General features: G+C 35.5%; 1 protein-coding gene across 1 annotated transcript in view; it reads right to left on the reverse strand.

Moving 5' to 3' along the window:
* Positions 1–16,382, reverse strand: part of PRKN (parkin RBR E3 ubiquitin protein ligase) — a 761,494-nt gene that overhangs the window by 513,179 nt on the left and 231,933 nt on the right. Inside the window, exon 3 of the mRNA XM_040551523.1 lies at positions 4,183–4,423. Within this exon, the coding sequence (XP_040407457.1) occupies positions 4,183–4,423 (241 nt within the window). The remainder of the gene's footprint in view (positions 1–4,182; positions 4,424–16,382) is intronic.

A 16,382-nucleotide genomic window follows, 5' to 3' on the forward strand; every position in this document is an offset into this window, starting at 1 on the left:
TGACCCTTTTACCTGCCCTAACTTGTATTTGTATTATATGCAAGGACAGCAGGTTTTAACCAGTGTTAAGTTTTGGCAAAGCATTTTGTTAACTAGGTGGAAGAGAATCAATTGCTCTTTTTGCTAGAATTTACAGCTTGGCCCACCTAAGTCAATATATACCAGTAGCTTATTTACTCTTCTGTGAAAAAAGGAAACATAAGGGGACAGAGAAGAATTGCATGCAAGTATTTTTAAAAGGCTAGCTAAAGAACAGCAGCACATGCTAGGGAACTGACCAGATAAGTGTTATTTAAAAGTTGTAAAGAGAAAGAGCTGAATAATGACAAGTACATTTAATAGATCCAGACAAAATAATAAAACCATTTATAATGGATTAACCCAGGAATTAAGTAGGTAACAACATCAGTATAAGCTTACAGAAAACAAATGTTGTCAGACTAACTTGTTTTGTTTTTGTTTTTGTTTTTTTGAGGTTATGAATTTGCTTGACATAAATAAATAAATAAATAAAAGCCTGTATTTATTTTTAAATGGTCAAATATGGAGAATTCACTATCAGCCAGGATAATTTACATCAGTGGTTAATTTCCTGGCAACTTAAAATACATGTGTGTTATTTATATTCAACGGCTTTCAGTTACAGTGAAAGCTTAAACCCCGAAATGTCTTATAAGATCAAAGATTCCCCTGTTATCATATTTTCACTCCCATGGACATCACATGATTATACCATGTATGAGCCAATCATGACCTGCCCTTTTGTATTTTTCTTGTGACTCTTCACTTGAACCATTTAACAGGTTTTTTTCAGCAGCTTTCCTGAAGTTTAGACATCAAAATGGTGCATTGCATTCCAGTTGTAGCAATTCAAGTGCCAGAAGTAGAGGTAAAGCATACTTCCCACTCCACCCAGAGTTTCCTGTTTATACACCCAAACATCACATTTGTTTCTTGGACCCACGATCATGATGCATGCCTATATTCAGCTGATGGGCCATAGGAACCCTTATGTTTTTCAGATTCAGTGTTTCCCAGGCCACCTTGTTCATTTATTTACAGATATGCAACTATTATGGATCATTGTTTTTTTTGCTTATATCTTGTTTATCAAAGCACTGTGTCTGAGATATTGGGCAGATTCTAAATTAGATGAGGGTGAAGTAGGATGAAAGTCCTGTGCTGAGATTTTTTCACATGCTCGTTAGAAATCATGCAAGGTGTTATTCATCAGACAGAAAAAAAATGCATTGCAATTACATTTGTCTGAAAAGAGAGGAAGCATGGAAATCCTTGATCCAGAGATTATTTATATCAATTTTTATATTTTTTTCAGCCTGTTAAGGACTGTCAAACTTCTGAATTTCTCATGGACAAACGTGTTTTGTACATTAATAACACAATATTTATAAGATGGTTCTCCAGGCAAATCAAGGATTGCTTTCATTACTCACCACTAAGGTGAGGGGTGAGCAGGGAAGAGGATGTCCTGTTGTGTTCTCAGATAATGACCCTTATCTGAGACAGGATGCTAGGCTATAAGGGCTTTTGTCTGATCAAATGCAGCAGTTTATAGTACATAAGTGCCTATACTACATAAGTGTACTTACATAATAGCAGTACAATATAACAAGAGTTCTCTCTCCTGGATTCTCTGATACAATTCTACAATTTGAACTCCATGTATTCAATTCAAATACTTTAAAAATACTATTTTTTCACTCAAGAGCTGAAAAAAAGCTTCTAAGAGAAGCTTTTATTATGCAAAAGTTATGCACAAAATTTTGTCCTTATAGTTCAAAGGTGGGCAAAATAAAACAAAAGCAGGGCAAGGGTTATAGTGTCAGCATCCTATGGTAACAAACAGAAATACCTTAGACTTCTGAAATAGATGTGGCCTCTTACCAGTTACTGCTACAATTAAATAATAGTTGTGTAGCTTGTTAGACTAAATAATAATCAATTAATCAATCCTCTGCCTCTAAACTGTAGGTTTAAATTTGCCTTCCATTCATTGTGTGTGATCTCTCACACACAGAAAAAGATAATGCTTGGTTTTACTGGATAGGTTTCTATTTTAGGTAAATCACCACAACAGCCATCCACCTTCTAAAAGAACAGCTTTATAAGTATCATTGAAAGTGGCAGTGGTGGCATATGCAGCCCTCAGCCACTCATTTCCACTACTGTTACTCATCACAGTTGTGTCAAGACAAATACTTGCTACACAGTAAAGTTGACTGAAAAACTCATGATTTATCTTTTCTTTCTTTTTTTTTTTCTTGATGGATCATTTTAAACCTAGACTAGTCCTTACTTCAATGAATTTTATGACTACAAACTAACCCACGCCAAGTCCTGGTAACAACAAAACCATAAAAATCCTCCATATTGAACAAAAGTGGTAGAGCAGAGCAGAGGCAAGGTCAAGTATTCATTGTGAGAGTCATAACAAGCCAAGGAGAAGATAACAGGCCTTTAAAAAATACTTGTTACTAATATCCTTCCAGGCAGAACTGTCAGTCGTTATAGGTGGCTCTTTTTTTTTTTTTTCTTTTTTTTTCCAGTATGACAAAAAAATCTGTTTAACTTAATCAGAGATAAAACTAGTCCACATATACTCTCAAAATTTATTTTTTTTTCTCACAGCTGTCATTCTGCTATGAAAACGTTTGCTGCAACAGAAGATGCCTATCAGTTGGTACTTCTCTTCACAGAATTTGTAAAGTCCGGGAAAAATGCACTACATTAGCAAATTTTAAAATGCCTTACAGATATATAAAATATTCTGTAAAGTCAAACACAACCATTAAGTCCACGTAAAAATCATGTACTTTAGTGAAAAAATAAATAAGTAGCATTAAGAAGCTCACACGTTTGCCTTGACTTAGATGGTAGGCCCAGCCTGAAACTCTGTCCCCAGCTTACCAGATTTAAATTGGAATGCACCCCTTTTACCTCATTATTCATGCAGAATGTGAGATATGGATCATTAAGCTGGGCACTAATTTGTTCGTAAACTGCACTCATTCATCATTACTTGGCAGTGAAAGGTTGATCAAGTCAGTTGTGGAGCATTTCTCTGACCCTCCCATGAATTGTATATTTTCTGCATGAGTTACTTAAAAAATCTCTAAAAATTATTTTAATAGTTTTAGCAGCTGTTATGTTAAGCATGACTATTTTTGTGTTCAGTTTAGTCACAGGGATATCTCTGTGTCATATTTACAGATTATCTTCCCTTCTCTGGACCTATATGTTTGGTATTATCTTCCACATCACGTATAAGGGGTATTTTGTATATTGTTCTTTCCAAAAAGACATCTTTGATGGACTATTACCACAAATCACTACTCAGAGCCTGGTATTCCACAGAATGATGTTTCTTCATTGGGGACAACACAGTTTTCAGTGTTAGTCAGACTGTGTGTGTAGGAGGGGGTTACTCTGAGAAGATCAAAGTAGTAGCTAAGATATTCTTATATTTCCTTCTGACTGGGACACATCTCTCCAAAACCATTTTAAATATTACAGCACAATCCATTTGCCACACTTAACTTGCGCCTCAGATGATTGCTCACGATGAAGAAAAAATATGATCAATAATAATTTGGTGGGCGAAGAACTACTCAAATCCACAGTATGAATCATCATCATATTTTGTACCAGCTATGTTTTTATGAATAGGAATCCCATTGTATAGAAATATTTTTATAAAGTGTACGGGTATGAAGACATTACAACAGATTGGGAATTCAACACATTTCCAATGTAAAAGTTGCCCAACATTCTAGTTATGGAAACTTCTGTTATGGAAATTTTAGAGGGACTATTTTTTGCTTGCTCATAGACCTCTTTGTTTTTGTTTGTGTGTGTGTGTGTGGTTTCTTTTTTCTTCCAGCTTATTTGTAAAAATATTAGCATATTACAAGTTAGAGATAGGACCAACACAAGAAATCACTGAGTTTATCCACTAAGCAAAATTATTTTGCTAGAAGAAGCGCCAGATGCTTATCACCTCTTAATATAGTTGCTTTTTTTTTAAAAAAAAAAAAAAAAAAGGAAAAAAAAGCTAAAAGAAACCATACGTTATGTTTTTTCCTCTGTAGTATACAAGTGTTCACACTAAGAAACTTACAAATTTGGGTCTGTGTATTGAAATGTACCAAACTGCTGAATTACCTGATTTTTCAGAAGGAAGAGAAATGCTGGGTTTTGTAGTATCCAGAATAACAGCCAACCCTGCAGACAGTGAAGGGAGGATGCTGGAACTGAGATCTATGCGAGTTAGACTTTCAGATTCTCTTTCCAAGGTTTTTAGAATGCCTCCAGCATGCTTATTTTCTGCCTCATCGTTCTTCTGACTGCTCTTCTGTGGACTCTGAACAATATGAACGATACTCTGCTGGGTCAGGTCACAATTCTGCAACACAAAACCAAAATCCCAATAATTAATAAAATAGACAATTGTGGCATAAGGGGCAAAATCTCTCTATCTCCGATTTGTTATTTTTTAAATGGTCTCTAAGCCTTTTTGTGTAGAACTTCAGTGTGCAGTAATGGAGTTTAAAGGAAAGTGACAAGTGTAAATTGCCAGAATTAGGATCACTTGCATTGGCAAAAGGGTCACAACACTTACAAAAATTCTAAACATTTAACAAGGAAATGGTGGACCAGAGCCAACAGCTCTAAATAAGTCTGGTTTATTGGCACAAAGTAAAAACTCCAGAAAGAACACTATTAAATCAAGTGTTAAGTGTATTCAACACTTAGAATGCATTTGTACAGATAATGCTCATACACAGTCTTCATATAGTAATTTACGGTCAATTTGACAATCACAAAGAGTTCATGACCAAGCTTCTCCAAAGCGTCTTTGTAAACAGAAACAGGGATGATGATGCTACTGATGAAAACCGATACCTATTTCTTCTCTTTAATGTAATTTTCAATCTAAGTCTGTGTTTAGATGTCATGTTTGCTCTAGTCTTTTCTGGCAAAATAACAGGATTGTTAAATATTAGCCCAATAGGTCTCACATACGCACAAGTACTTCCTCATTCTCAGTTCTCATAAGAGAGAGACTTACGGGGAGGGACTATATATCAGGGAGTGTAGTGATAGGACAAGGAGTAATGGCTTTAAACTAAAAAAAATGTAGATTTCGATTAGATATATGTAAAAAATTCTTTACTCAGATAGTGGTGAGGCACTGGAAGAGGTTGCCCAGAGAAGTTGTGGATGTGTTCAAGACCAGGTTGGATGGGGCTTTGAGCAACCTGGTCTAGTGGGAGGTGTCCTTGCCCATGGAAGGGGGTTGGAATGAGACGATCTTTAAGGTCCCTTCCCACCCAAACCATTCCATGCTTCTATGATTCTGACCCTTAGTCAGTCCGTAGAGATCTTACGTCTTAGAAAAAAGCAAGCTGAATAAGGATCCTGTGAAAGATTTATCTATGATAAGTCAGGATAGAAGTCACATTTTACTTGGTGTTTTCCAAACACAGAATAGGAATGCAAAATGTTACTTTAGAACTAGGAATTACAGAGCTTTCAGTTGACCTATAATTAATGAGGGGCTTTCAAGAAGGACTTGCATTGATCCTTCCGCAGCACATCTTGAAGCAAAAATTGTTCTATTTTGGGTGATACCTCCTGGTGATCCAAACCTAATTTTCCACTGTGGTGAGTGAACCACATATAAATGTCAACCTACACAGAAATAAGCTTGGAATTCCCTCAAGAAAATACATTTCTAACTGTTCTCAGCATCATTAGGTTGGTGATGTCTACGCTGAAACATCAAGAAAGATAGCAGAATACATTTTGGAGGAACAGAAAGAAAAAAAAAAAGAAGCATTTGTCTACATATCTAGAAAATAATTTTGATTTTTTTAATAGTTTGTATTTGCAATTATTACATTCACATTTAATTGCAAAAGATTCCTCTACAGACATTTTAGTACTGTTTATAGCTTTCTGTCCCACCTTCTCTTCTATCACTTTTTATCTCCTGGTCTCATAATTTCTGTTTACTGGTTTTACTTCACACAGTCTAGTACATTATTACTCCGTGCTTCCCCCTCCACCTTTTCATTCTTATGTAATGCAGTTCTAAAAGGTGAAAATCTGTTTTTTAACTTGAATTTTCAATAACATACTCTTCCCTTAGTGAAGCAGTAATCATCCAGTAGAGATTTTTCAGAGCAAGGACTCTGCAGACTTAATATTCAAATAAAATAGCTGTTAGATTTAAATATTATGTTGACATTAAAGGTTTCCTTTATGTACAACTTGTTGTCTCTAACATTTTCATAATATCCACTTAAATAGATTAATAATTTTATTCATTAACACAAAATCAAAACTCCATTGTCACTCTAAAACTTCTCCAACACAGAATACTGCATAATATTAGAGTATGGAAATTAATAACCTATGAGAAATTAATAATGAAATTAATAACCTAAGAGAATGAGGAGCTCCAAAGTAGTTTGCTCAGTTACAGCTGGAAATACAAAGGGAAATAGGTATATATGAAAACTTGCAACCTTGAAAACCCCTTATCAACTGTCAGTCAGTCAAACCATGTTTTAAGGAGCATCTCTTCTGGCAGCTTAGACTGCTTAAGCAGAGCCTGTCCTGCCTTTTTCTACTTTTTCTCATTGTCTACTGTCTTTCTTAGTCAGTGAGAGAGACCAGGATAAGAATATCACCAAACAGTTCCCAGACGTAGGGTGATTAATGCTTTATAGCAGACTACATTTCATGGACAGCAGATGGGCTAGGTCCACAGAATTCAAGCTATTTCTGTAAGTTTTTAGATTTTGCCTTAGGTAACTAATGCAACACAAATCTAAGGTATAATTGTTTATGTCAATGTCACTTCCATTTTCTTCATGTATTTGTTTTATGCCTCAGGAAACATTTCTTCTGAGAATACCTGTTATTAATGATTCCAGAGATATTGCCTTAGTTGTTGATCCAAATTAATGCCTGCAATCCATACTCCAAAGAAAAATACTGTAAGCATACATATATTGCAGATTATGAACTATCTACTTCCATGAGTGCAAAGGGAGAAGATCCAGAAGTGATGAAACCCAGTATTAAGAACTGCTTCTTTGCAGAGGGAGGTTTTTGTCCAACTTGGACAAATGAATTCATAACAGAGGAAATTGAAACTTTTTTTCATCCAAACTGTTTTGCTTTCATATTCTTTCTGACTTCTCAAGTTGAATTTCACAAGGCTAAATCAGCAAACCCTGAGTGAATAACAATATATTCGTTGGTGCTACCAGCTGTGGGCTGACTGTAAAGCCATGGGGGAATACTGAGCTAAATCATGAAAAGGGAAGAGATGACTGTGTTTCAGTAACCCTGAAATCATCTGGTTCTGACAGATTTCTGCTTGACATCTTTCTGACAACATTTTTTGATAGTAACATCAATGCCAAAGGAAGTATTCTCAACTGAAAAAATACACAGCCCACTAGAGAAGTCATATTACTTTTTCTGAAGTACAATGCATTTTAATTTAGAAATCTTTAATTTGAAGAAATACTAGACAAGAGAATAATTTTAACTTGAAGTTGGATTTGAATTTAAAAAAGCAAATTTCTTCTGGCATTTTGTCCCGAAAATGATATTGAAATATTTTCATTTCATGTTAACCACTAGGGTTTTTGGTTTTGTTTTTCCAGTGGAAGATGAACTGAAAAAACAGTTCTTCAAGCTCCACTACCGAAAATCCAGTTAAAACTCTTCCTGTTATCTGAGGAGCAACCTCCTTGCCCATGAATCCTTGTGCCTGTAGAGTGGAATCAATAAGTTTGCCTAAGTGCTGCCTATTTAGATTAAGCAGATAGACTACCTGATGTCACTCAGCAAGAGATTCACACAAGGCAAATGCTCAAGAAAACGTATTTTAAACTCAAAGGAATGATCAACAAGAATCAAAATGCTGGCTTTCCAGGTAGGGTTTATCTTAATAGTGCTGCATTTCAATATCAGCTGAGAAGATATGGGGAACATTTTTGTCTCATTAAACTGCAGAATGAATAAAATACTCAGAAAAGCTCTCCAGAGTGCCGATAGCACAACACACCTCTTCAAAGCAATAGGACCAATGTAAAAGTGCAGGGGACACAGCAACTTTATCAGAAAAATCTTTTCCCATGGATAGCGTAAAGAGACATTAAAGGTGACCTTCTAAACATGAAAAAAAATGCATAATGCACATGAAGTTCCTAGAAGACAGAAAAATAAACCCACCAAACCTCCCTGTATTGTTGTTGTAACCCTCTCACAACCCAAGGACAAAGACCAAGTCTCTAAGGCAGCAGATATGGAAAGGAAATCTGTAGGAAGGATAAAAATACAATTTTTATCCCCCAGTCTCAGATCAAATGACTCAAATATGATGAAAGCAACAGAAAAAATATTATTTATTACATAGGGAGCAAAAGCTGAAATATTAATGCATTTCAAAATTACGCAAAAAAAAAAAAAATAACAATACAGATGTAATATTCACAATCTTTTGAACCACGATGGCCTAAGAAATAGGAAGCAAGATTTGCAAGAAGACTTGACATCTTTTATTTAACTAGTTGATAAAGAAAGAAAAACTAAATAAGCTTTTGGGCTTAGAGACCCTTACAGCAGGTCACAGCAAGGGGAAATATGAAGGGAAAAATAATGACTCTATTAAAATAATGTAGCAAATCAGTACCCTAATCTGATATTGCAATCTATTTGTATGAATTCTGTCTTCTGAGTGGCAGTGAAAGAACTATTGCTCCACATGGGGTGGGTGAAAAAAGCCAGTGCACCACTGGGCCTAAATCGCACAGCCCACTTAGCGTTTAAATTCCAGCAATCTGAAACTACTTGCTATTTTATGATGATATGGAATATATCTATAATTGACTTGAGTTCACCTTTTCAATGTTTTCAGAGTTATACTTCACTGTACTTGTTTAGTATTTAAAATACTGTGGGTGCTAAGCAACGCTTCAAAATAGAAGGAAAAATAGATGTATTGCTGAAAGTACCACATACTCAAATAAATGTAATGAAAAGGCAGAAAACCCTTCACTTAGCAGAATCATAGAATCATAGAATATCTGAGTTGGAAGGGACCCACAAGGATCATCAAGTCCAACTCCTGGGTTTCCAAAGGACCACCACCCCCCTCAAAAAAAATATCATATTTAGTGACTGATAAAGTGACCCACACTGATGAAGTATAATGCCTTCAGAATTGTGCTAATTTGACACTGTAAAGACTCTGAAACTTTCATCCTAAAACACAGACATAACAGCATTAAAAAAAAAACCCTTCTCATATAGAAAGACCTAATCTGATGTTAAGGTACTATAATCAAGATATAGAATCTGCTACTTACTGTTTGAGAATGATGAAGGCAAAATAATTATTTTTGCATAACCAAATGAAGTTGAGTGGAATTCAGGAAAATGATCCTCTGTAACAAATCGAGGCCATCCTATTACCTTCCTTCCAGAAAAATTCAAGTTCTGTAAAGTTGTCACAGTCCCGATTGTGTTTACCAATTGATAATTCAGGATTAGTGCAAACTGCAAGCATAGGAGCAATGCTGATATATACTGGTACATGTTTTCTCTTCTCTGAGATTGAACTTTCTGAAGACCTCTATGAAGACTGTTTCTCTCACATCTGCAAGTGCCAGGTGAATGGAAGAAACTCCATCTAGACTTTGTGAGGAGAGAAGATGGTCCTAAGTCCTGAGACATTCACTTAAAACCATAAATCATATCATTGCTTTGAATATCAATGTGGAAAATTCCTCTTCTTGAAGGCTTGCTTCTTAGCTTCTCTCAGGTACTTTTGTATGTAGTATTATACAAAAAGGGTTAATTCATACACATTTAAAATAAATTGCATTATTTTTAGCAAACATAACAATGCAAGTTGGACAACAGGGAATAGACAGGCAGATAGTATGATTTAATACATCTCCCCCAGCTAATTGCTTCTCTGTGTAGCAGGAAGTCTTGATTGGACTTTATAAAAAATAAAATCCTTTGATTGACAGCATAAAATAATAGGTCATATACTACAAAGTTTCTGCTCTGAATGACACTCTTTGAAGGGAAGTGCAGGACTTATAATTTTATATTGACTAGTTCATTAATGAGTTAATCATTTGCCAGAAATATTCAACCCATCGTACTTAAACTTCCTCAAACTAAATTTAGATTAAAGTTGAATCCCCTCTCTCTTCTGACTTAAGAATCACTTTATGTTTCATTTCTATCTTTCTCAGATTATAAAACACAAAATGTAATGTTAAGCTTGTAGCTCAATGGAAGGAACACAGACATAATTCTAGCTAGTAAATTTGCAGGACTGTTATACTTTGTACACAACATAAGACCTTCACAATGCTGTACCACTGTTTGCAAAGGGCATTACTAATACCATGACATTATTAATGCCATAACTTTTCTTGAATATAGACCTTCTAGCACAAATTCCCAAACGAAAAAATAATCCTTCAACTAAGTAAAAATATTTTATTGGAAACATTTCAGAAAGTTTGCAACATGAAAAATATGCACTAAGTTTACTGTTACTACCTTTAAAGTTCCCTGTAATGATCTGTAAAAGACATAGAAGGTGGCCAAACTTTTTGATATTATGTTTATAAAGCTGTTAGTTTGATATTAAAATGACATTAAAAATATATCATGCTGATACAAAACGGAAAAGAAAAACAGTAAAATGAACACTAAATTCAGGTGAAACTTTTCTCCTCAGTAAAGTAACAATTTTTTTTGTTCTAGTAATTTCATGTACTGTGTGCTAAAAACAACAGCTAAAACTGCAGTTTATTTTAATATCTGTATAGAAAGTAACTGATCAATGAAAAGTTTATGATACTAAATTAAAAATGAATACATTCAAGTTTTTGTGACAGTTTGCTTTCCTCATAAATGCAGTTGATTGCACCTGATTATATACTATCTTCAGCAGTGAACTACCTAATAGAACTTATACTCTGTAAAGGTGTCATCTTCGTATGTTACCTACATGTAAACATAAAATAGGAAGGCTCATTATTTACAAGGCTTAGACAATCTTTCCCATCGCTCTGATTTCTTGTCACACCAAAAAGAAGAAGTAACAAGTGTATATTACAAAATGCTTTCATGAATTACATTTTGGACACTTTTTTTTCTGGGTTAAATGATGGCAATTGGTACATAGTTCAGAAAAAAATAAAATAATAATCATAAGCCAGCACAACTAGCAGACTGCAGCATGCAGAATAGACTCAGGACTGTGGACTACATGTTGTTTGAATAATGTAAATTTTAATTCTTAACTCCTCTTCCCTTTAAATCCTCTTAACTTTACACAAGCTGTCAGCCAGGTAGAAGCTGCCAATCTAGCAACACTTTTCTGTTTTCAGTTGGCGTGTACATTAAGGAAAGCATTAGTGAGCATGCAAGGCATAAGTGGCCTCACACTGACGCTTAATCGTGGGAGGCCGAATTATCCAGGACATAAATGAGACATAAATTGTGTCTGAAAAAGTACAGAATCAGTTACTCTGAAAATCTCCTAGAGAGCTCAGTTGTCCCTCACACTGAACCAGAGACTATCGTGGCAGCTATTGGGCTACAGAAAGGAATTTGGGAAATTTCCTTCTCCAAAATGTACTGGAAAAATTAATATATATAATTATGACTGTACTGTGGAAAGTAAAATTTCATAAGAATTTATTACTATAGATGTATTTCAATTACTTCAACTAGTCACTCACAGCCATCTTTCTCATGTTTTATGGTCAGTGTCTGGTATTCATTGTAATCAAAGAGCACTTGAGTCTTCTACTTACCCCCATGTATACATCTCTTCATCAGTTAGAGCAGTAGCTATGGGAGCAGCCATAAATAAAGCCCAGTGGACATCCTGTGTAGGTTTACTTTGTAACTTGTTAACCCACTAGTATAACCATTCACAAGAAATCAAGTATTTTCCAGAGCTTTCCCTGATTTTACTGGAAGGCTCGGGTTTAGTCTTAATGTTACTATGGGAGGTGAGAATGGTCCTAGAGTTGATTTCTGGCAGATATCCTGCCCATTAAGCAGGATAAACAAACCTGCTGGACGTTGCTAGAAAATCTATGGAGTGCAAAAAGTCTAGCAGTACAGCTGACAGCTAACTGGATTTTACTTTATGATAGAAGAGGCTGGGAATAGAGGTATAGTTACAAAATTGTTATCTTACAGATTCTTCACCATCTCAAGCTGTAAGAAGTATGCCGTATCAGAAAATGCTTGTATGTAACAAGTTGACCCTTGAAGAACACCAACTAACACAAAAACAACAAGCATAGAAGACAAGATGAATGCTAAAGAAATATAAAGAATTAAAATTGCTGTAAAATGAGATTTTTTTTTGTTTTACTTTTAAGCCATCTGCGTGATTTTTTTTTTTTAAAAAAAAGGACTAGCATAAATGGAAAATATGAAATGTGTGAATCCAGACTCATTCTGCTAAATAACCAACCTGTATATTAAGTTTGCCACTGTAAAAGGGAGGTTAGAAAGCCTTGTTGAGTCACAGATGAAAGATGTTTTTGAACATCAGAACAAGAGAATAATGACCCATGAAAAAGATAAAACCTGCCTTAGGAGAGTGCTTTTATCCTTACCTTGAAAAAAAAAATCTATTTCCCCCTGAGGCCATTCAATTTTAAGATAGAAATCTTCAGTGATATATCATCAGCTATGATAGGGAAGTTTAGTATCCAAATTATTAAGACAAACACAGTTCTTGAAAATTAATTTGAAGACATTTCATATCATTGCCATCTCTCTTCTGCATACATTCAGTTTGCAACATATCACGTGCTTTTTATAGATATGTCACAGTTGAATTCTAACTTTTACTTTGAACATCCAAAAAATCTGGAATATTCAGATCTTTTCACGTGGATGAGAAATTTTTAAATTTGGATTCAGATCAAGGTTAAGATTCTGAAAACACACGCAAGACAAACATACATTTATGAGCACTCATGGGGAAGGGACACGTGCTGTGAAATTCAGTCGTACCAAGGCTGAAAAAATTCCTCAGGCTACATCTGTATCAGCAAGTAATGCGGGCCAGCAGAAAGAATCTGCTCTCTACAGCAAAACACTTGGCAATGAGCACCTGACCTACAGCTGGGGAGGGAGGGAGAAGTAGGTTTTGGGGTATGTTGTTTCTTGTTTTGTTTTAGTTTAGATAACCTCTGGTCTCACCTTATTGACTGTATGCTCTTTTGCAACTGGGATGCAGTAGGTGAAGTCCTGAAATTTATCTGCGTGTTTAATTTCATTCAAAAGGCACCTAGTTCATTTGCTTTCAAACTAAAACAGTAGTGTAGACACACCATAATTGCCTAATTCTGAGCTCCAACCAAAGGCATCAGCAGACACTTTTCATGTTATGTGAGGGCAAGGTATTTCCATAATTAAAAAGTATTATTTTTTTATTAAAATTGATGCATATAACAACTGGCAATTCACAAACCTTTGTGCAGTGATTTGCCGAACATTACATTTATCAAAGTTTATAAATAGAGACTAAAGGAAACAAATAAAGGTACCATATAATGACTAAATGAAAATTAGTAAATATATTTTGCCTTCTGTTCAGAACAAAATCCTTCTGTGTAAAAGATCATTTGACCATTTTTCTTACCAGGCGGAGATTTGACAGGTTTCACAGCAATTCTTAAGAATTTCTTTCTACTGATGTATCTACTAAAATCACCATAATGGTTTCTTGAGAGGATCAGACCCAGTTTGCTTAGTTAGATCCACTAAAAATAATTTTAATATATGTATTATATTTAAAACAATTGTCTTGTTAATGGTTGTGTCAAGAAAGCATATAAACTCCTGTAAACCTACCTTAGCAATGGGAATCAAGCCTTATAACACTGGACTTGGAAACCATTTCTATTTTACAGCACAGACAGAAATTTTAAAGCTGAAAAACAGGTAATTCAACCACAAAAGAAAAGGAAAAAAGAAGAGAGAGAGAGAGGAACTAGACAAAGCCATTGACTGCCACGCTGCCACACTTCAATAAGAAAAAGCATAGAGACTACCAGCAAGGCTTCTAGCTTTCTGTGAAAGGGACTGTCATGTCAGAACACAGCAAGCATCATCCCTGTCTTTTAGTACTCCTTTTATCATAGTGGATGGGTATTCCAGTGGTGAGGTGCACATCTTTTTGTTAATTACTGTTTCATGGTGTGAGAATACTTTGTGACTTCAGCTGGGGACCAGTTTAACAGTCCTGGAGCTTTCATCTCACTGAGAAGTAAGAGCCAATATTCTTATCCCTGCAAGGGTCAACACTGTAACTTGTGGTGCTAAGGCTACATTTTCAGCTTCCTAAAGCTCTTTGATCTCGTCCAGTCTCAACTGACGTCCCTCTCAAAAAGTTACTGAGAACATTCATGCTAATGACAAGCACATTTCTAAGTTTTTTGTTGTTGTTGTTGTTTGTTTGTTTCTTCGTTTGTCTTTATCCTCTATGCCTTGAGTGGGAAAAGAGCTGAAGTGAATTCAGTGATATTCGTGTTAAGAAGCACATAGCTAAGCAGGATGTGGAGCTTATGGTCACGTTTTCATCAGCATGCACTCAAATGATGCTAGAGATGGATGGCTGCAATTAACAGGTTGTAAAACTGAAACCCTTACGAGAATAGGCTAAATTGTCTTCCTTGCTTCAAACAGACTAACACTGGATTTGAAAACAGAAAAGATGCAGAGGAAACAGGGATAGGTGGGTTTGCTTGGATAGGGAGGACTATGGATCTGGGAGCTTTCCTGTGTTCCTACCAAGGGAAGGAATTTCCCTTATTCAACAATGAGATACTTCTGTAAGTTAAACACCAGGGATGGCAGGTAGATAGTTTTTATTCTGCAAATTTCAATAATACATTGCATATTTTATCTCTAAAATGCATGGAAAGATGTAAATTCAGGTAGAGGACTTAAACTAAGTTCACCCAGGTTCCAGTACCAGCTGTACTCCAGATGGTCTATACCTCTCAAGCTTTTAGATAAATCTGTACCAGCACCAATTCATCTACTTTTTTACTTTTTTTTTTTTTTTTCTTCTATACCTGTGAATGCAAGCTGCTGTAAGGCACTTGTACATTTTGAAAGAGGTTGAAGGCATCTGTACAGACATTGCTAACAGATCTAAGAGGACCTAGAGAGCCCAAGGTACAGGTTATCTGAAAAGCAGCTTGATCACTGTATAAGCTGACTTCATCTGGCACACAAAAAAAAAAAAAAAAAAAAAAAAAAAAAAAAAAAGAGAGAGAGAGAGATTTAGACAATTGGGAGATGATGACAATGCTTGTTGCACAAGAACCCTTGAGACTGTAATTCATTTAGTGTCTGAAGGGATCAAAGTTGCTTCTCCATTAAAGCATGAGGCAAAGACAAAAGCTTTCACCAGTTTTTTGGAACCATGAAACAAGTTCTATTTTGTTTGCATTTTAAAACATTAGAAACCCTTTTTATTGCTACTATTTCTAGATTTTATTCTGCTGCATTATTTAACCTGGGACTCATTTGCTAACATTGAAAACTGTGGTATATGTGCTACTGTCAGTATTCATGTTACTTAAATGAAGTATGACCGGTTGGTCCTGTTTGCTTGCATGGAGATGCTAAACCAGGAAGGCACCTGCACCCAAAAAGTTTTTTTATCTCCCTATCACAACATAAGTGTCTCCACTGACCACTGACTGGCTGACCAGGGTTGGACTGGGTACATAAGAATTTAGCATTAGATCCTGTTTTGTGGTTGTTCAGGAGGTTTATGATCTCAGATGGTTGGATTTTTCTGGAAAATGACAAAAGGGGCCATGAGAAACATGAGTCTATGATCCTAGTATGGGCTTAGGAAGGAACACTGAAATGCCCCTTTGTAAAAAAAGAGCAAAACAGAGTACAGCTAGTACCCAGAGCCAAACTGCTGCTGTTGCTGACTGTGGCTACTGCTGTGTGGTATGACTGGCTTGTAGAAATATAGGAAATAAACTGTTCTTACTTTAATAGCGTCTACTGCTCTAAAAAGTATCAGACTAAAGCACTAATTGGTATTCTTGCTGTCAGTCCTAGTACAGGAACCCACATTTAATTGGTGCAAGCTAAACCACAATCATTCCCAGATGTGAACACTGGAAATGAAGTTTGAACCATATTAGCAACCTAATGGGAATAAGCTTGAAAACCATCTCTTTTGACTTTAAGATATACAAAGGGCTTCACTGTCCTGTGTTGACAATGCATGAAACCCCTAATTCAGTTTAAGA

The sequence above is a fragment of the Cygnus olor genome, chromosome 3, assembly GCF_009769625.2.
Source record: "Cygnus olor isolate bCygOlo1 chromosome 3, bCygOlo1.pri.v2, whole genome shotgun sequence".
Lineage (NCBI taxonomy): Eukaryota > Metazoa > Chordata > Aves > Anseriformes > Anatidae > Cygnus > Cygnus olor.